The sequence below is a fragment of the Acipenser ruthenus genome, chromosome 15 (assembly GCF_902713425.1).
Source record: "Acipenser ruthenus chromosome 15, fAciRut3.2 maternal haplotype, whole genome shotgun sequence".
NCBI classification, from domain to species: Eukaryota; Metazoa; Chordata; class Actinopteri; order Acipenseriformes; family Acipenseridae; genus Acipenser; species Acipenser ruthenus.
Genome location: NC_081203.1, coordinates 25942663 through 25965260, shown reverse-complemented (window position 1 = coordinate 25965260; position 22598 = coordinate 25942663). Strand labels below are relative to the sequence as shown.

At 36.1% G+C, this 22598-nt stretch overlaps 2 protein-coding genes and 1 long non-coding RNA gene across 7 annotated transcripts in view; all 3 read right to left on the bottom strand.

Moving 5' to 3' along the window:
- Nucleotides 1–2486: 2486 nt before the first annotated feature.
- On the bottom strand, nt 2487–5909 carry LOC117418419 (actin, alpha cardiac muscle 1). Of its 2 annotated transcripts, none has more exons than XM_058987629.1 (7): nt 5805–5909; nt 4913–5063; nt 4336–4660; nt 3995–4156; nt 3700–3891; nt 3005–3186; nt 2487–2808 (listed from the first exon to the last, which is right to left on the bottom strand). In XM_058987629.1, exons 2-7 carry the CDS (start codon nt 5039–5041, stop codon nt 2665–2667), a joined length of 1134 nt encoding a protein of 377 aa, XP_058843612.1. In that variant the 5' UTR covers nt 5042–5063; nt 5805–5909; the 3' UTR covers nt 2487–2664. The 2 variants fall into 2 exon arrangements, with proteins under 2 accessions (XP_058843612.1, XP_034783360.2); XM_034927469.2 differs by having other exon boundaries at nt 4913–5057; nt 5805–5893.
- A 4633-nt stretch (nt 5910–10542) lies between these two features.
- Nucleotides 10543–13190, bottom strand: LOC131697594 (uncharacterized). Its single transcript, XR_009307398.1, has 2 exons — nt 12151–13190; nt 10543–11041 (listed from the first exon to the last, which is right to left on the bottom strand). It is a non-coding gene; the product is annotated as an uncharacterized LOC131697594 (long non-coding RNA).
- A 3069-nt stretch (nt 13191–16259) lies between these two features.
- LOC117973890 (RNA helicase aquarius-like) overlaps nt 16260–22598 on the bottom strand; it is a 42091-nt gene continuing 35752 nt past the window's right edge. For all 4 annotated transcript variants that reach the window (XM_058987625.1, XM_058987626.1, XM_058987627.1 and 1 more), the window contains exons 34-36: nt 19048–19222; nt 17866–17979; nt 16260–17437 (exon numbers count right to left, since the gene is read on the bottom strand). In XM_058987625.1, the coding sequence (XP_058843608.1) occupies nt 17192–17437; nt 17866–17979; nt 19048–19222 (535 nt within the window). In that variant the 3' untranslated portion in view covers nt 16260–17191. The remainder of the gene's footprint in view (nt 17438–17865; nt 17980–19047; nt 19223–22598) is intronic.

Below are 22598 nucleotides of genomic sequence, written 5' to 3'. Positions count from 1 at the left end.
GCCAGCTCTAATCTGCCTTTAAGTAGTCTCCTCCTGCGTCACAGACAGGCAGGTTGGTGGAGTGCAGCCAACATACCAGGATTTCTCATTTTCATTATTCCCCGAATATACTGATACCAGATTAATCTGTAATAAAATGATTGGTGATAATCTCGGTGCACTGAGGGTGTCTCATTTACAATATATAAAATTACTGAGGCAGACAGAATCACGTCGGTTTCTATGAAGGGGATTAAGCTAAGGGGGCAGGTAATAGGTCTTGTGTGCGTTATGTGTCCTAAAAGCCGGTCATGAGCAAAGATATGGTGCCTTAGTGTGTTTGGTGGTAACTTAAAAAAATAGCCTATTTATTTATTTGTTTGTTTATTTTTTAATTATGTCCATATTGTTATGGTTAAACGCGCAGATTAGTTCAATACACTTGCTTCAGATTTTTTTTTTTTTTTTTTTTTTAATTATGATAATGTGAGTATCATTCAGATATGCTATGTATTATTCTACCCGCCAGCATCCAATACAATTTGTGCCGTCAGTCCTGGTTTGCAATGGTATGTAATTAATGTAACTATCTAAAAATAAGAGTCTTTTTGTTTGTTAATTTTACTATACCCGATCATTTCGTCAAATTGCTTTTAAAAATCTTACTTGCGATAATACTTTTTGGTTAAACAAATAACCAAAAACATTTAAGCCCGTTTATGTATGTTCTGTTTACCGGAAACATTTGTAATTATGTTTCCAAAATCAAAATGCACATCCAATATCTGAGTAGTTTGAGTAGTAGGTCCTGTTATAAAACAGTAAGGAATTTCAGTTTCACTCTTACTATATTTATTTGTGTAATTAAAAATCAATAAATATTTCACTATATGGCTTGGGTAGTATTGATTATATATTAAGCTGCCATTGCATTTACTGAAAGACAGTAATGGAATAAAGATAATAAACCTGAGCAGAAGGTTGCTTACATTTGATGCAGAACAAGTAACATACCGAATTTAATTATTCAGGTATTAGTACACAGTCTCCATTGATGTGTAAGTAATGAAAGATGATATGTTTATATGAGGAAGAGAGGCGTATCGCGTGAGGATAATAGCCTATCCCAATCTTTCTACGAAAGTAGATCGCGTACCATTGATGATCATTATTGTTTTCATATATATATATATATATATATATATATATATATATATATATATATATATATATATATATATATATATATACACACACACACGCATGGTTATGAAGTAACTATATATTACAGTTTGTAATTAGTCATGTAAATCCTTGGGAGCTTGAAACATTAAGTTGTTTCTATGTGTAGCATACCTTCCAAGTCTGTCTCGTTTAAATATCATATAGTTCATTCAACTAATACATATATAATATAGATGGTATTTATATATATTTTTTAAAAGTTTACCTTTTCCAAAAAAAATAAAATAAATAAGAATGGCTTATCGTAAAACTGTGGAAAGTGGCAATGGTGGACAATTTTATAAAATGTATGTCTATTGCTTGGCTCCCGACAACCATTGGTCTTTTTTTTCTTATGGGTGCCAGACCGACACGACAAGCTAACGACTTCAAAAAATGGCGACCCTCTGTAAGCCCACAGTGCCTGTAATGTACCACTAGACCTGAAACCCTGCAGGGTTGCGCCGGGATCTAATGGCGTACTAATACCCTTGTATTTCATCCAACTGGAGGACAACCACTAACCTGTCAGTCAGAAATAGCTAGCATAATTGGACATCTGACAAAAGACAACTGCAACTTCTGTCCAAAATTTAGAAGCAATCTATAATGTGACACGTTTGTAAAAAAAAAATAAAAGTAAGAAAAAAAATACTATGCACAACTAGTAATAATCCCTAATGATCCCTAATGATTGCCCTTTATTCGAACAGCTTGGTTTATTATCCATCGAAATATGTGTATTTGGTAAAAGCATGAGCATTTTTTACTTGCAGTCAGTGATACATTAAAGCATTTAATTCTCAACCATTATGTACTGTAGAAGTATAGTTTGAAAGCACCACATTTATGTAAAAAAAAAAAAACAGATCAGTGATTTGCCCCCCAAAACACACACATGCACACACGCACACATGCACGCACGCACGCACGCACGCACACACACACACACCTCCCCTGCATTCAGATAATGTCCCCATGTGACTAGGGTCAGTCAATAATGGAGCTGAAACTATTCATCATCTCAATAATAGCTCTAAGCCTAAACCCAAATACTCATATCCCTTAACCAAAAAACAATTTAATCATTTTAAGAGCACCGACCCTCTCAAAATAGAAACATCAGTCAGACTGTTTAGCATCCTATTACATTTGACTTCAATAGCTTTTAGTAGCAGACCTGCTTTATTTGTATTGTTATGTATTTATTTATCGCTGGTACTGTGTCATTTTAAACACCCTGACAAATAACATCTTACACAAATCAGACACACAGACAAGGGTATGTTGCAAGTCCCGGGTCTTGTTTATTTATAAACCAATAAATACTTTATCCACAAATAAATTGCACATGTGTGTATACAAACTGTACAATGACAGAAGTTCATGAAGGGTTGCCTATAGACACCAAGATGTACATTCTTGGCATCCTCAGGCGGAGGAAAGTTAGGAATAGAGTGTTTAGAAGCATTTGCGGTGAACAATGGAGGGGCCTGCTTCATCGTACTCCTGCTTGCTGATCCACATCTGCTGGAAGGTAGACAGGGAAGCCAGGATGGAGCCACCAATCCAGACAGAGTACTTACGCTCAGGAGGAGCGATGATCTGTAGAAGACAGCCAAGAAAATAGATGTGTAAGAAATCATTCCAAACAACAACAAAATAATTAACATTTGAAAATAAAAGTAGGTATATTCATAGGCCATTATCAATCAATACGATTCAAGGTATTTTTTTAATTATTAAGAGTGAATGATGCTATTACTACTCTTTCTTTGTCTTATCTGGTTTGATATCTCACCTTGATCTTCATGGTGCTGGGAGCCAGGGCGGTGATTTCCTTCTGCATACGGTCAGCGATACCGGGGTACATGGTGGTACCACCAGACAGGACATTGTTGGCATACAGGTCCTTACGGATATCAATGTCGCACTTCATGATGCTGTTGTAGGTGGTTTCGTGAATACCGGCAGATTCCATACCTGGGGTAATTGATTAAGGCACATTAATGCATGATACGAAACACATTTGTTTCAAACCTCAACTTTAAGTCTTATTATAACTTTACAACAACTGTTGTAGTACAACAGATGGCCCTGCTTTTTCACTATCAACAGGTGCTGAAAAAGACAGCCCACTGCCAACTGCGTGGGGGGGAGTTAGAGAGCGGTTTCATGTGTCAAATAAATCAAACTTGTCTGTGAGAGACTCGCTGTGGCTGTGTTTTTGTTAGTCTATCCAACAGTAGAACACTGCAAAAAATAAAATGAACACACATTGCACTGTCTTAAACATTAAATGTGTTGTCCTCAGTACTTTTAATAATGTGGTTGTTTTACTGTGTCAGTAATGAAAAACATATAAGTGTTGTGTTCAATTTAAAATAAAATAAAACGTAAAAACATTCCTTCATTGTAGTTTTTAATATAATTATTTAATCACTTTACTGTGCTAACTCTCTCAGGGTTTGTGATGAGATGATGCCGGACACTTACCAATGAAGGATGGCTGGAAGAGGGTCTCGGGACAGCGGAAACGTTCATTACCAATGGTGATGACCTGACCGTCGGGAAGCTCGTAGCTCTTCTCAAGGGAGGAAGAGGAGGCAGCGGTGGCCATTTCATTCTCGAAGTCCAGGGCGACATAACAAAGCTTCTCCTTGATGTCACGGACAATTTCACGTTCAGCTGTTAATGACAGAAAAAAATGTTCAAATGACTTTCATTAACATCATCAACAACAACATTTAAAAAAAGAGTAGTGAAAAAAAGAAGAAAAAACAGTACTTACCGGTGGTCACGAAGGAGTAACCACGCTCAGTCAAGATCTTCATGAGGTAGTCTGTCAGATCCCTACCAGCCAGGTCCAGACGCATGATGGCATGGGGCAGAGCATAACCTTCATAGATGGGGACGTTGTGGGTCACACCATCACCAGAATCCAGGACAATACCTGAAGGAGTTAGAAATAAAAGAAGCCTTTAAAAACATAAACTAGTTTTAAAAAAATGACAATAAACCAGTAGGTACAGGCCTATAATGTAGTATATGGGAATCTATTGCCAATCAATATTTCTCTAGCGTTTTAGTTTTCATTCATAGATATGTGTCTGGAGCTTATTATTTTCTCACCTGTGGTACGACCAGAGGCATACAGGGACAGGACAGCTTGGATGGCCACATACATGGCAGGTACGTTGAAGGTCTCAAACATGATCTGGGTCATCTTTTCACGGTTAGCCTTGGGGTTCAAGGGGGCTTCTGTCAACAGGGTGGGGTGTTCCTCAGGTGCAACGCGGAGCTCGTTGTAGAAGGTGTGGTGCCAGATTTTCTCCATATCATCCCAGTTGGTGATGATGCCATGCTCAATGGGATACTTCAGAGTCAGGATACCTCTCTTGCTCTGAGCCTCATCACCTACGTAGGAATCTTTCTGACCCATACCGACCATGACACCCTAAACGACAAGGGAATCGAGAGTGAGATTAACATCTTCCCTTAATATGTGAAAACCGTAACACAAAAATAACTTAAACTGTGTTAAAAATATAATAAGGAAAGGTAGGCTACCTTCCCAAACCAATTGCAACTAAGACATAATAAAGTAGATTTATATACTGTAGCTGAAATAGCTACAATGGTAAGTTTTAAAGGACTATTTAGAACTTTAGGCTCATTATAACCCTTTACTATTTGTTTAATGCAGTACCTGGTGACGGGGGCGACCGACGATTGATGGGAAGACAGCGCGGGGAGCATCATCTCCGGCGAATCCAGCCTTGACCAGACCAGAACCGTTGTCGCACACTAAGGCGGTGGTCTCCTCGTCGTCGCACATGGTGTCAGATGGGGATCTAAAACTATAAACACACAATAAGAACCGGCATAAATAGGACAGAAAAGATGAAAAAATAAATACAAAATGCACATCAGGAAACACCACACCAGGTTTGAAAACGCAAAATGCAAATTTATGTTGTAGCCTTTCAAACTTTTCACTGGAGCAAAGATTTGTTTCCCCAAAGATAATGACCTCTTTCAACTTCTTTTCACAATGTATTTGCCTTTACCTGATTGATTGTTAAACATGTAATCATTGTGGATAGACTGTTATATATACATTTTTAATATCGGTTAATACATATTAAATTGCCTTCTTTAACAAAATCAAACCTCATAAGCTCAAAAGCCTATGCCTGTGAATCATGTTGATTTGTTTTAACAATCAACATAGGCTTACACTGTATTTCAAGTGTGATAATGATACACAATAATTATCAAGTTGCCATAGTTGCTCCGCAGTTTTGTAATTATTGAATTTATCTTCATGGTAGTTGACCTATTTAATTCCTCAAAACGCTGTAAAATTGGAATTATCGATAGATTGAAAGTCTCAAAAGTAATATAATGTTTTCTCAGGTAGTATTTAATTCCAATTAGGTAGCCCAGAGTGCAGAAGCATTTTCAATTCCAGTTAGAATCTTCTTTAGCTGAGCTGTTAAAACAGGCAAGACTTCTTTCCATGATACTGTGAGAGGCTGCTCCTGTGTTCAGGCTTTGACTTGTCAACATGGCAGGCAGAATGTGTGTACAGTACTCACCAGATCAGTACCTACAGCTGGCTCCTGAGAAAATGCAGGGGTAGTGACTGAAGAGCACAAGCCACCATTTATATTCCCAACGAATGTCAGGGTAACTTGGAACCTCCTGGGAAAAAGCAGATAACCTTCTCCTTATTTGGTAGCCTTCACGCCATTGGGAGCTGTGAGGCCATTCATGGAATGAGTAAGGGAGAAGGAGAATCCAGCTGGAGGCATCCAGGGTTGCTGGCCATGTAAGGAAAGGGACTCTAGTCAGACAGCAAGGGGAGTACACAGCACTAACAATGAAGCTTCAGAAGAATGGCTTTGGAAAAAGAATGCAATCAAGGGGTTAAAAATAAAGATATGTGCATGTTATCTACCAACACCCTAGTTTCCACAGCTGAGTACCTACCTTGAATGATAATTTACAAACAAGTATCAAATGTTCAATAAGATAAGGTAGGCTATTGTAGTTAGAGTTTACAAACATTGTCAACCCCCTGTTGTTTCATTTGGCCTTGTCATGTTATTATTGTGAACTTCATAGTTTACTGATATTATATGAAACAATGCAAGTATTGTACGTCTGCATATATTTCTCATGATTAAAACGTGGTAAATATTGTTTTAAGATTTTTGCGTAACAAAAGCTGCTATCTGGAGTTAGAAAAAAAGCACCATTCCTTTATTTGTTTCTTTTACAATTGTGGATGTGTCTGTTTAAAGCTTCATTTTAACCATCTAAATACCAAGCAGTTAAAAGAAATACCACTGCTACAATTTGTTTATGTATTTTTCTCATAAGATTGATAGTGATAATAACATATATTTCTCCATACGTTTGACAGTTTACATTATATATAATACCAATCTGTTGATGTTCATAGTAGCTACTCCTGTCTTTGACTTACAAGGAGATTTCTTTCATTTACTCAAACAGAAGGATGTGAATTGCCGTGCCCTAATATATACAGAGGGATAAACTGATATGTGTAAAAGAGGGGCTGGTGTATGAACACAGGCCTTTATTAATAGCGTATGCCCCTAGTCTTTAAGTTTTCACTTAGTACACAAGTGCCAAACAATTGTACGTTCTAAATAAATGCAGTGTGTTTTTGTAACATGACTCACCCCAACAGTTTTTAATCATTCCTGGCAAACAAGGATGATTTGATATTTAAAGGTCGTTGTCCATGCATGCCATGCATATGTAAGTGGTTTACATCATAAGAAGCTTTAGGAAGTCCACGTAATATTTTTGTAATAACTTTTCTAATACAAAATCGACTTGTAGTACCATATTCCACCAAGGAGAGGCAAAAGAGCACCCCAGTTAGAAATGTTTAATTAACTGGTTTCGGTATTGCGGTAAACATTTTCATTTTCACTGATCTTATAAATGGACTATTATTACTATGGGTATGAATATTTATGGTACTGTACAGATAACTGAACTGTTGGATGAAATTTGGCGCCATTGCACCTACAGTGTACAGTATGAATAAACTTGTTCAGCTAACTTATGTCACAACTAATGTACTAACCATTGACACTTCCTGGTCTCATTCAGATAAAATGAGTTTATAAGTAGATGGAGTGCTAATCTTTGCCAAATGGAAACAGCAGTTGTGTGTAGCAGGTGACAGTGACAGCTGCTTTTAACCGTTTATAAATGTCCCCAAATCCCTTTCAAACAAATCATCCTTTATTACTCTTATTAAAATCAACCGTTCTGTCTTGTCCAACTCTTCCCGATTACTATATACAGTAGTGTGCAAAAGTTATGGGCAGGTGTGAAAAAATGCTGTAAAGTAAGAATGCTTTCAAAAATAGACATGTTAATAGATTATATTTATCAATTAACTAAATGCAAAGTGAGTGAACAGAAGAAAAATCTAAATCAAATCCATATTTGGTGTGACCACCCTTTGCCTTCAAAACAGCATCAATTCTTCTAGGTACACTTGCACAAAGTCAGGGATTTTGTAGGCATATAGTCAGGTGTATGATTAAACAATTATACCAAACAGGTGCTAATGATCATCAATTCAATATGTAGGTTGAAACACAATCATTAACTGAAACAGAAACAGCTGTGTAGGAGGAATAAAACTGGGTGAGGAACAGCCAAACTCAGCTAACAAGGTGAGGTTGCTGAAGACAGTTTACTGTCAAAAGTCATACACAATGGCAAGACTGAGCACAGCAACAAGACACAAGGTAGTTATACTGCATCAGCAAGGTCTCTCCCAGGCAGAAATTTCAAGGCAGACAGGGGTTTCCAGATGTGCTGTCCAAGCTCTTTTGAAGAAGCACAAAGAAACGGGCAACGCTGAGGACCGTAGATGCAGTGGTCGGCCAAGGAAACTTACTGCAGCAGATGAAAGACACATCATGCTTACTTCCCTTCGCAATCGGAAGATGTCCAGCAGTGTCATCAGCTCAGAATTGGCAGAATACAGTGGGTGGTACGCCCATCTACTGTCCGGAGAAGTCTGGTCAGAAGTGGCCTTCATGGAAGACTTGTGGCCAAAAAGCCATACCTCCGACGTGGAAACAAGGCCAAGCGACTCAACTATGCACGAAAACACAGGAACTGGGGTGCAGAAAAATGGCAGCAAGTGCTCTGGACTGATGAGTCAAAATGTGAAATATTTGGCTGTAGCAGAAGGCAGTTTGTTCGCCGAAGGGCTGGAGAGCGGTACACGAATGAGTGTCTGCAGGCAACAGTGAAGCATGGTGGAGGTTCCTTGCAAGTTTGGGGCTGCAAATGGAGTTGGGGATTTGGTCAGAATGAATGGTCTCCTCAATGCTGAGGAGTACAGGCAGATACTTATCCCTCATGCAATACCATCAGGGAGGCATCTGATTGGCCCCAAATTTATTCTGCAGCATGACAACGACCCCAAACATACAGCGAAAGTCATTAAGAACTATCTTCAGCGTAAAGAAGAACAAGGAGTCCTGGAAGTGACGGTATGGCCTCCACAGAGCCCTGATCTCAACATCATCGAGTCTGTCTGGGATTACATGAAGAGAGAGAAGCAACTGAGGCTGCCTAAATCCACAGAAGAACGGTGGTTAGTTCTCCAAGATGTTTGGGCCAACCTACCTGCCGAGTTCCTTCAAAAACTGTGTGCAAGTGTACCTAGAAGAATTGATGCTGTTTTGAAGGCAAAGGGTGGTCACACCAAATATTGATTTGATGTAGATTTTTCTTCTGTTCACTCACTTTGCATTTTGTTAATTGATAAATATAAACTATTAACATGTCTATTTTTGAAAGCATTCTTACTTTACAGCATTTTTTCACACCTGCCTAAAACTTTTGCACAGTACTGTATATATATAAAGGTATGGACAAATGTGATATAGAATAATAGATGGACTTCAATGAGTTACTGGAAAATAATTCCATGTCTAGAATGAATATTCTTTGAAAACCGTACAGTGGTGTGATAGGATGTGCGGCCCTAGTAGGGACAGTACTGTAGTTTGGAGTTGCCATGTGATCAACAGTGGTTTACTTCCATATGGAAAACATTTCTTGTTGCCAAAGGCACGTTTCTTCAGCTGCTCAATCATAAATACAAACACATATATTTTGTATTTATGTTCCAGGCTATACAGCCTACATAATATATTGGAATGAGTTATTGTAATAAATATAAATACATTTACAGAACACTGTTAACAGTGTCATCACTTAATGGCAATTTATGTGTCAGATTGAGCAGGAATTGCATTAGATAAATAGAGGTCTAAATTAATACAACGCTGCAATCTTTTTGCTGTATTGTCATTGCCTATAATTGGAATGGTGACCGAACACAAAGATCCATCTAAGCAGGACAAAGTATGCTTTACAAATATGGATGATAGAGAACAACATGAGTCAATTGTCAGGTCATTAAAGGATTGATGAATAGTACAGGGGCTTCATGAAAAACAACTGAAATGAAGTATAGCTTATCAGTGTGCAGTTGTATTTTGTCCACCATCCACTAAGCTATTATTGCGATTCTCAGTTCCTAGATAGAGAACTGTGTATTGTATCAATGTATAAGAAAAAACTCAAAAAGCAGAGTTTGTGGGTAATAATACATTACATACGTTAGTGTTACTTATCTATTTTCCCGTAATTCAAGTGTGCTTATATCTTTAAATCACATCCTTTGATGCCTTTAAATTCCATAGTCATGCAAACCAGTAAAAGCCAGTCTGCCCTCTATGTAGGCCTAATTTCATAACTAAATTAAAACTAATTCGGCCCTGGCATATTTTTTGGGAAAGATAATTTCTCTTGAAACAGCAACAACAAAAAAAATCCTATGAATGTTTTGTTATGATTTGCTTCCCTCCTAAATGTATATATGCTTTCTCAGCTTGGAAACCATTTAAATATTGTTATTGTGCAATACTTTTGATGGTCTCCCTGGCCATAATACAATATCTGTATATCAGTCTCCTCTGCTCAGTGTGCTTTACATTTTGATGGAATGTTCTATCCTCTGAGCCAGGATGGTTTAAATTGTTGCCAAGGAACCCCAACAGAACTGATCTGGCCTGGCTCTTCAGCATCAATCCCTTTGAGAGCTCAGCAGGGTCCACCAGAAATCATTTCAACTAGGTCTCATAGTGCAGTCCGATGAATATTGCACTTGATCGGCTGGAATATAGGAGGATTGCAGAGCAAATGTTAAAGATCAAAACTGATACCGCAAAAAGACAATTTTAATAAAAAACAGCATCCAAATGTTTTTAAACATTTTATTAAGCTAAAAACAAAGCTTTGTGCAAAGTTTATTTTTACCTTTTCAAAAATTAATATAGAAGTTATAATGTAGAAATGAACAACATTGCCAAAGGCACTTGTTAAACATATAAACAAAAGTTACGATGATTAAACTGAAGTGTGGAGACAGTCCAGTCAATTAATGTCTAGGATCCATGGGAAATAAATGAGAGAAAATTGTAGGGCCATGATATATTTTGATGCCTTGAAATACCATTGTTCATTCCATCTTCCTTAGCAGAGAGACTTTCCTTCCCGTATGTTCTGAGCACAGGTTCTGCCAAGACTGGCCCCCTTAAGAAGAACATCAGTGACCTGATCAAGTCCCACGCATGTAGTGAGAGGAGAGAGGAATCCGTACAATCCTCCTAAGAAGATACTGAGCGGCCAGGCAAGGAAAATTAACACAAAGAACCAAAATATTGACCAAAGAATAGATTTGCAGTCTGCCATCTTGGACCTGAATTAAACAAACATACATACATAAAACAATACAATGAATAAATTGCAATTTTAATTCAGTGTTGCCAAAAAGGCCAATTACTGCACAATACTGTGCTGTGCTTCTACGACGTACCAGTTGACGCACTGAACAGCTGTTCAACTATCTAGAGGGGTATGCATCCTGAATAAATAGCCTAGATAGCAATGCATCTAATCCTGTGTCTCTGACTCAAAGGTTTAAACAAAGGTGAGGTTATGCAAACATGAGGGAGAGTTATTGGTGGTGCTATTTTGTATCAGATGCCAATTTGTTTTCTTAACTGAAAAGCAAATATTTGTCAATTTGAATATAATAAAAGCACTACTGTTAAAATTAATCTCTAATTATGTATTGCATAAATAACACTGTGTACACTAATATATAGAGCCGTATTTTCAAAGGTTTCTAAATTTAGATTAGGCATGTAGGCATGTAAAGTTACACTGGACTTAGATTTTTCAAGGTGCAAAGATGTCTAAATTCCATCATATTTTACAATTAGTGTAATTAGTGTTACCAATTTATAAACTCTTCATTTTAGTTTAGAAAACATTGCAGTAATATACAATAAATTAACGTTATACAGTATATAGGGCTGTGTCTTAGATTTAGCGGTGTAGATACACCATTTTGCCTCATTTCAGTTTCAGGTATAGTAACTGTACAGTAACATACCATATGTTTTACCTTTGTTTTAAGCTGATCTGAAACAGGAATTTTCGCTTATTTTTTGTGAAGTAAATTTTGAAATCCAGTGAATATATTTAAATACATTTGAGCTTACCCCATTACAAAAGTATGTCCAAACCAAACATTTTCATATAGTTACAGCTATATGCATCCCTATTCATCTTAAAAAAAATTATTTTCACCAAAGTGATCAAAATAAATAAATATTAATAAAGTGGACATGATGTAGTGTACTACAAAGTTAGATTTTGTATTATTAGGAAGTTCCATTTCCTAGTAATGAATGAGTAAAAAGAATAATGTTAACCACTTTATTTTACTACAAGTTAAGATAAAAAACATTTAAACACATTATACTAAGAAACAGAAAAGTTAACAGAATAAAAGCCACTCACCTGCTATCTGTACCGTGTTTATCAGAAGTGCGTACGCTGCCTCACCTTATCTGGGCAAGACTTTACTCTAGCTCTCTGGTAACCTCCCATTTGTGTTGCCAAGCAGCAAACAGCTTGATTGTAAAAGGGGCACACTTTACAGCCTTTTTGTTGCATTTTACCATAACAAATGTATTTAAACACCCATAGCATTGAATGAATCAAATACAACAGAAGGGTAGAACCAAAGATTATAAATGTAATTTAATTTATAAATGACCCATACTGTAAAACTGATTGAGGGAGTTTTCTTTCAAGATGTGTGTGGGTGGTACATTTTATGTAAAATGAAACACTAATGACTTGATTAATCCATTTATCTTTTAAGTTATTACTTTGGTTGTCACACCTATTCCGAGCAGGCATCCAAAGTTCAATCCTGCACACCTTTTAACCCTGAAAGAAAAAGACAAAATCATAACACGGTCGTGCCCAAATTTTCACGTGATACTGACCAGATAGTTTAGTCATGCAGTAAATACTGGAAGAGACCAAAAGCCTCTGAGAAAAGTGCAACACAAATGGTATTAGTGAGTGACCTTTCCCTTATATATTTAAGGAAGAGCAGAAACTAGAACAGAAGACTTTTGTGACACATACTTCCCTTTAGTTTTTTTTTTTTTTTTTTTTTTTTTTTTTTTAAATGCTAGTCAAACCAGCTTTGCAAGTTGGAAGAGACGAGAACTATGTTTAATAAGGGCCTTTCCTTATAATTTGGATTATTATTTGATTTATTGTTTTGCGTATTTTGTGTTTTTAGAGATAGTCACTATAATGGAATGCCACAAATCTTATTTCTTTAATATATATTATTCTCCCCTTTATAACCTATAAGAGATTTCACATACAATCAAAAATGGTAGAAATCAGTTGGTAAATAACTATGTAGTATTTTAAAATTCAGTTTTTGAAAACAAATCTGTATTTCTCCTTTAGAAATTCAAGTTGAAAGTCTGTAATCCTTAAACATTTTTTTGTTGTTTGTTTTCGCCCCAACTTAATTTTCCTAAATGTGTTTAAAATAAAAAACAACAATATATATATATATATATATATATATATATATATATATATATATATATATATATATATATATAGTGCATTAGAATATCTTTAGTTTTTTCAAGGTGTGTCTTAAAATACATGCTTTACAGCAATATGCAAACTTTGAACATTTGCATTCTTTAAAACACACACTTATCACTAGTCTAACCAGAAAATACAAAGAGGGTGCTGTAGGACCATCATATATCAGTAAAGCTTGTAGGCAGGTCAAGCTTGGTGATAAGATATGTTGTTATGAAATAAACCAGTTCTGAGAAGTGAAGAGGAAATGAGTAATAAAAATGCTGCAATTGTTTGAATAGTGCCACAGCATGCATGACCTGTAGATGAAAATTGATAATGAAAAGTCATAACAACATAACATGAGTAAATATGCAGTAACTCCAATTTAATAAATGGGTATATTGCAGTGATTTACACAAAAAAACAGTTGCACAATGCATTGCTTCAAGCTATGGCTCTTCTATAGGAAACCCTGTCTATATGCAGAAAGTTTGATCGGGAGGTCTGTTATGGAATGAGGCACTTGTGTCAAAAATAGCAATTCCTGCAAAAAAGGTGGTAAAGATTCTGGCATTTCCTGGGTTATTCATCAATATCTCCAACTGAAAAAGAGGCTTCAAGCAAACTGACGAACTTTCAGTTCACAGGCAAACACATTGCAGGTCTGCTTAAAGACTACTTAACTGAAATGGAAAAACTGAACATGGTGCCTTAGATAAGATTCTTCAATCTGCAATTACTGTTATTTAATTGATACTAGAAGACCACAGACAATTTAGATCATAGAACAGTTTGATTGTTTGCTGAATTACTGAGACAAAGGTGACTGCTGTACTAGAATGCCTTATCCAAAAAAAATACAACACATTAAATGTAGATCGACAAGGATATCTAGAATTGCTGCTGTAATAAGGAACAGCGCCTTAAAATCCATTACAGGTAGCAACCTGTGTTGATCTGTCAATTACCAGTTATCTCTCCATGGTATTCTGAGGGTAGTTCCCAATATTTTATAGAATTTAATTTATAACTCCCACCTCCTACCTCCTCATACAGTTTTAATTTATTCTGTGATCAGATTACATATCAGGGATATTTATTTTTTTCTGATCATTTGCATTCTCTAAAATGAGAAATCATGTGTGTGTATGTTTCCCCCCAACAACTACTGTAGTTTAAAAATCTTGTTTCAATTTTTTTAAGGGGTCCAGCATACTTAAAGAGCCTGGACCACATAATGTAAACACATGGTCTACCTACAAAGCGCTTCCCCAGAGAAAGAGGAACAAATAACCTACCTCCTTTATCTCCTTAGTTATACTATCTTCTTTGAACCCAAGGTGAGGGGGATTTCACAAGGTCATCAGGCAGACACTGCTGATCAATAAACTTTATTTATTTGTTTAACTGGCCTGTGATTAAACAAAGCTCATCGGGCAGCACAGTAAGAAATGACCATTTTGCTATCTAGATGTATCCCTTACCCACTTACTGTTTATGAAGAGTTACAGATATTATCAAAGGGTTTATTTTAGCAAAGTATCTGAGAATTTGAATTTGTAGGTCAGTATGTAATGGGGTGCCCGATTCATAATAATTATAAACATCGGATAATGCATAAAATGAAATATTAAGCACAGGGAATCAGATTGGGAAGCCAAATCTGTAGCTGTGAGGAATACCTTATGTCACTTACTATACGGTCATAAGAGGTGTGCCAGTCTCCTTGTTTAACTCAAAAAGTATGTGCCATGTTACCAATTGGCTCAAATAACCTAAAGCATTGCCTTTTACTATTTTTGAACCTTTTTTTTTTTTTGCACAAAACTACAACACAAATATGTAACCCCAGGTTTGCAATTGAATTTAAATTATTACTGATGATTAAATATGCAACATAACAATGTAAAAGGGGATTATACAAAGGTTAGAAGTTGCAAAACAGTGACTTTGAAGTCCAGAAAAAAAAAAAAAAAAAACAGGTTTATAGACGTTACAAATGATAGGATATTAAGTTCAGATAGTTTGGAACCCCTCCCCTCCTCTGATAACTGACAGCCTTCAAGGACAGTATGAAGTTTACAAAACAATATTCCAATTTGGCTATGGACAACAACATCCCGTTTAGTATGGGCATTATGTTACCCATTTTAACCTTCATTTCAAGCATTCAAATTGTAAGTTCTGAGGTTAATGACTTCATCACTTGGATGCTTGTCTGCTCTCATCCACAAAATTCCTTTGCGGTTTCTATATATTTATTACTAGGGTAAAAAAGCAAATCAACCATCAGCCATGCTCAATAAAAAAAAAAAAAAAAAAAAAAAAATTCATAGGTTGGCTCCTAAATATGTGATTTTAATTAAATAGCAGGTTATTTGTTAATGTTTGAACTTTTTAAATTTTAAACAAATGCATGGAGGGTAAAGAAAAAGTAGCACACACGAGGAAAACATCAAATAGTTACAGATCTGCACCACTAGACTATACTGTCTAAGAGGATACATAGAAGTCAGTGGTGTACATTATCCACTGAGAGACTATGACCTAAAGGCATACAATATGGCTGAATGGCTAAACTGCAGACATCCGTTATAGTAATTTCCTCATCGTCGGGTGTTTGGTCAGTAGGTGTAAATGCAGCGAGATGAATTTAACTATCCCCCCGTTAGTCGCAAGCCAATGCAGCTCTCCCCCTAGGGCTCCCAGCCAAGATCAGTAACTCAGCACAAACAAGAATCGAAGCATCAGGACTCACCCTGCACTCCAGTGACTTCAACACTTTTGATGCTGCCAACAATCATGTTACAAATGTGCACAGTGTTCTAGAAGACGACACAGACAAAGCCTGACCTGTCAAGTAAAAATGTTTTTACATTCGATTAGCTCAAGTTAAAATTGTGTGATTTTGCAAGCAAATACTGTAGTTGCAGGAGCAAAACAATTAAAGTTATTACAATAATATTAAATAGATATGGTGCCGAACAGTATGCAAATATATAAATAGTTATAAAATACATTTATTTTCTTTGCAACCATTCCATTACAGTACACTATAACCAATCATCAATGATACAACACGTGCACATTTCTATATAGATTGTTCCCTCAAGGTCTGATCTAGGATCAGATTACCAAAACTCTAATCCAGGATCAGATTACACATTAACGCCATTTAAAAACACTGAATTCTGATGACCTATCAAAGACAGCCCTCGGACAGCAGTAGGAATAGCATCCAGTCCATTTGTTTTTGGTACACATTCTGCACTCATACAGACACATTTTGGCAGAACAATCTGGAGCCACCAGAAAAATCACTTATTGTGCCCATCAGCACCCGGAAAAGCACTGAGCAGTAGAAGGTACTTATTGTTCACAGGCTAGCAGGGTTTCCAGAAATCTAATTTTTGAGAGATGAAGGAATCTATTTCTGTATTTGACAGGTAGACTGTTTTGTGTTAGTACATTTATTAGCTCTCTGCTTGCTCACCCAGAAGAGATGATTTTGGTTCAGTAGCACAGCTTGACTATGAACATATTTTCAAGTCAGATAGAACACGGTTAACAAACTTTAAAATAACCAAAGTAAATGAAATGTGTTGGTTTTTAATGAAACAATTCACTCAAAAGCAAAGAAAACATAATGAAATAATCACATTCAGCAGTAAAAAAAAATATATAGATATTGCTATTTCCATAGTCTTTTCAATACATTTTTATAGACTTTTGGGAAATATACTAATCTCTTAAAACAAAGAACTAACAGTTACCCCCTCCCTCCCCTGGAACGGGTTTTCGTTATCCAACAGCAAACACTGCAAGCAGCAGTGTTATAGGCTTATTAATGGAGATGTCAGATGCTGTAACTGCAGTTTCACTCATTTGTGGGCTGCTCCCCACTGATGTCACACATTGTAGGATTAAATACAGTTTAGTTTGCAGGGTCGTCTTCTCCCTCACTGTCGCTGTCTCTACCAGGATGCTCTGGCATTTGGTGGTGTTCTTCCTGTATGTTCACCATTTCCTCTGGCTCCTCTTTTGCGCCTTCTGTCTTTTTGGCCTGGGCGTGTTCTTCTGTCTCCATTCCTTCTTCTTCCTCTTCCTCCTCTGGTCCAACTGGATTTGGAACAGGCTCTTCAACTTTCAGTTGACGCGGGGGAGGTAGAAGCTGCTGTTGCTGCAAAAAGAAGCAGAAGAAACAGATTTTATTAAGCAACTGCTTATTTTGTCTCAGTGTGTCCTCTTTTTACAAGTTAGCATGGCTTAATCTGCAAATCAATATACTTAAGAAAATAAATGGACAGCACAACTACTAATGCAGATGTCATTTGATGGTTCCTTGGAAAATTAAAAGCTTTAATGAACTGTAATAGCCTTTGTCACGATACAAACCTGAAGCTTCAAAAAGCAGAAAATCTGTCTAATTGAGTAATTTTTTCATAACGTAAAATGTTATGTTCATGGTCTATTCAGTTCCAAAATGCAGAATTAAACCTGTTTGTTTTTTTACATCTGACCTATTTTCTGCACTCAAAGTTTAAAAGACTAAACCACTTGAATATTTATTGTGAAGTAAATCATTCAGGAATTTAAAAATGTTTTTACCTGTCTGTATTGGTGGGTACTCTGGATCATGTGCATATACATGCTATACACAAGGTTGGCCATCTCTGGCATGTTCTTGATTACCTGCACAGGGTGGGCTGGTGGATTCCAATTCTACACCGGAGGAATTGAAAGAATAATAAATTCTAACATATCCATTCAAACAGGTCTGGTACTGATTTCAATACACATTCTTATATTTAATCCCCCATGCCAAGGCAACTTACACTGCTTTATGATATGAAAAGTTAGAGGTGTACCTAGAATAAGATAGCAGGAAAAGTTTTCAGTCAACTGAGCTAATGTTTAAAACACAGTGAAGCATAAGCATTAACTTTTAAAACTACTTTCAGAGGTGTGTTACATTAGTTTACACTTGATGGTTGAATTGAATTGTGTAAATATTTCCCAAGGTTATTTTATCTGGTGAACTACTGAACAATGTACTTGAATGTCAGTCATAAAAGCAGAACAGTAAACTGGCCACAACCTTTGGACTATTTCAGTGTGGCATGTAAACAGATAGTCCTCAGTAAAAAGCACAACTGCTTAAATGAATCATTCAGCAGTGTGAGCTAGTACCCAACATGTGAACCATTAATAATGGAGAAGAAGGTCAGCTACAGATTGAAGGGAAAAAAATCCTACAATATCAAGCTGTGAAGAGCAAAAAAAAAAAAAAAAAAAATGTGGGACGTAGATGGGAAAATGTTTCTCTGAAAAGCATGTAATGAACGTTCCCTAAATTAAACAAGCAAAATAACTTGTGGAAAAAAGCAAAAACAGGACAAGAGATTAAAAATAAATATAATATATAATAATATATAATATTTAATAAAATGTGGCAGCTTTAGTCGCATTGCGACTTCTGATAAATTCAAATTGCCCTTTTTTGCAGCAAGTAAAAAAGGCAAATTAAAATTGTACTTTCTCTGTAGAAGGTAGTTGTTTTATGCTTATTTAATACTGGTACATGGTTTTATCCCTCAAAGAAAATTGCTTTTGCTTCAAATTGAAATAGCTTTGAAATATATTTTCAATAGTTTCTTGTGTTTTCTGAACCAGGTTTATCATTAGGGAAAGTCCAACTTCACTGTTTAAATCACCATTAACTTACAAATATAAAAGTACCCTTCTACAGCAAACATACAGATCACATATACATAGCTCTCTCTCTCTTACCAGTCTGTTTGTGGGGTGGTACTCATTTGGCACTATGTGCAGCAGGAGGGGCCGTGCTGCAAGCTGGTTAAAGGCAGGAGTCAGCTCAAAGCAGTTCTGGAACAAAGACACTCGGGCAAAAATATACAGCCCTAGCCTGGCTCTGGACATCGCAACAACTAATCTCCGTACATCTCTAGGGAAACAAATAAAACCATTATTTAGTCACTTTGCTGTTTAAATGTGGATTTAAAAGGATTATTCAGAGTTTTTCCCAGTCAGGAAAAGCAAGCATTTTCCAACAATAAGCCTTAAGCCTAATGAAATACCCCATGCATCCCTTTTCTTAATAAAGAGTGAATCAGTCATCCAGCCAACTTCTTTCCCCATCAAAACTACCACATTATTAATATACGTTTCACTTAAACAAAAAGAGAAGGGTTAGAGCTGAAACAAAATGGCATTCTATTTTTAACTACAAACCACTCCTCTCAAAAAAAAAAAAAAAAAGCTTTATACTATTTAACTTGTTAGTTAAAAGCAACGGCTTGCAGATTTTGAGATTTACTCAAACAAAAAAAGGTTGAATACCTGGGATTTTTCTGTAGAGCTTAATAATTGAATATATTTCATTTTGGAAAAAAAAACAAGGATTTTCTTTTTTTTTTTTTTTATGTAATACTTTGATGTTTTCCGAGACATAATGAATGTTTCATGAGGTCATTTTCATAAGCAACATATAAAAGCTTTAGATACATTTGTAAGACTACAAATCCACTTTTACACAGCTGGTATAAACTGAGTAACTGCCAGACATGACAAGCGTGTGTGTCTAAAGAAAGTTCAGTATGTTATCAGTGTCAGAGGACAAAGAATGTAGAACACACTATCCCAACCTTCAGGAACTTGTTTAATTTCACACACTTAACCGCTAGAGAAACCAAAAGATTCCTGAACATATCCAGTGCTGTTTGTGCCTGTGTTTTAAACATTGGCATAGCAATACCAGTAGTTAATTGTAGGAAAATGAAGAAATCAAGTTACTATAAAGACATCAAGCTAAGACATACTGTAATCAAAGGCAGCTGGTGTCTATTTCAGCTCTGATTTCATATGCCATTGTTTAACATATATATTAGGGCTGTCACTCGATTAAAAAATGCGATCGGTTAATTTATGGGCATTAGTTGATTAAATCAGAAGATTAATCTGTGCACATTTTTTAATAAAGGTAATGATCTTATAGCAGCTGTCCTGCATCGTAATACAAAACGAATCAATAGAATCTAAAAAAATAAATACAAATAAAAAAATAAGCCCAATGGGAATTTGGTCTTTTTAACAGCATTATTATTATTATTTTAGTAAACGCAGCACATTTTCACAGAACAGTTCTTTCGGGCCACTGTCAGTCACATACCTGGCTTCCTGTACTTCTGCATCTAGCAGAACCTGAGACACTGAAGAGATTAAGCCGTTCTGAATCTTGTTAGAGGTGCCCGAGAATACTGTGGCTATTGACAAGTGATTGCGTAACATGCTGTCGTAGTCAGAAATCAGAGAAAGCAATTCCACATAACTACCTCTATTAGAGGAATTAGTACATTCATTGTGCCCTCTGAATGCCAGTTTTTGCTTGCCAAGGTAAACAACAGAATCAATCAAGCGTTTAAGAACCTCACAATGATTTTATCTTACTTGCTCATCCAGTTGAACATCAATCTGGGCTTGTCCAAAAGTTTTGAGTGTAACAGTGGCTCGCAAGTGACTTTGGGAACGCTCATGTTTTTGTGCTGACTTCGATAGACATCCTAGATTGCTGTAGCCAGTGCTGTTCCATATCGCCTTTTCTTTACTGAACAAGAGACAGTTCCAGCAGTATACTTTTTTTTAATTGACAGCTATCGGTAAGCCACGGATACCTTTCATAATTTTAATTTTGGAAGTGGCGAGTATACCCCTTCCATTTCTTCTGAGAGTTATTTTTTAAAATTGATTCGTAACCAAATCGACTACAATGTCTCCGGTGTCTGATGCTCTTTTTTAATTTGTAAAAAGCAATTTGAAATATTACTTAGAAGTTCTCAATATAATTCCAAATAATGGTCTCTATAATAAGCAATATTGTGCGAAATTCAGCTATTCTTACACCCCTACCCTAGCATATTTATGTCCCGCCTCTGCTCACTAATAAGACACCTGCATAACAAAGGGCAGATCTTGGACTCCCATTGGTTAAACCTACCAAAGACTTTCAACTGTTTATATCCCGCCTCCGCTCACTTATGATTGGACTGCAGCAGAGATAATGCAGTTATATTGGTTGATTTTATTTAATATAAAAAAAAAAAATTCTGCACGATTAATTGTAAAAAAAAATAAAAAATTAGTGATCAACTCTTTAGTTAAATTAAATCGGTCCAATGAATCTGTTAAATCGGAGCAGCCCTAATTTTATATATATTTATATATATATATATATATATATATATATATATATATATATATTTTATATTACATGATATAGAGATAGATAGACAGATATAGGGAGAGCGAGACAGAGAGAGAGAGCTTAGTTTTATAAGCCATGTCTCCTTTTTTCATTATAGCTACTGAAACTGAAGTAATTCTGAAGACCAACAGTACTATTAAAAAGGTGTAGTTACAGTCCTCTAGTCGTAGCACAATCGGTCTCTACTGACAAGCAACATCAGTGACTGGAAACTGGCATGTGTCAAATAGAGACAGGCGACCGATGTGTGAACTTCCGGCAACATGGAATGCTTGGACTGCAAATACCCACATTCTAATCTAGACCCAAGCAATGTAGGATTAATTAATGCCAGCTGTACTCAATATGAGTTTAGATCCACCAATCCATACTCTTGAAACTGGGTAATGTGGACAGATTTATGGCCATGTTGCAACAGCAAACCACTGATCCAAATCGCCATTCTGATGTTGAAGTATGTTTTTTAAATGATGCTTAAAATTAAATAATGCTTAGATAGGCTTCTACATGTCAACTTCCCATCACTTTGCAAAATGTACGTTTAAAAAAAGTCACAGAACTCTACTGAACTGTAACTGAATTAAAGCAGTCAAATGACTTTCTTGTGATGTTAGAGAAAGATTCACTTAAAAACAATTAGATCACTACTGTACTAAAGTAGCCCAACAGACAGGTATTCGTATTGGGAATCTTCAACATGTTGCTGATCTTCAAGGGCCTCCTTGAAGGTCGAACAATTAGTAACACTTGAACAAATATGATCTGCTCACAGTGCTCCATTTTATTACATACCTGTCTACTTCCTTAGACTGAAATAGGTATATAACAATTACTTTTTTTTTTTTTTTTTTTTAGAATAGATTATCCATTTGAAGCCTAAGTGTGCAAACAATGCATATTAAGAGGTAATGTACTTCTTTTTTATTATTATTTAAATCATCAATATGTATTACCCTCAATCTAGTGGAATATTACATGTGTGTCTGTGTTAGACAAAATACGTGTTCTGACGATTAAAGAGGGCATGGATTTAGCCAGATTTATGTCCAACCGATCTCAA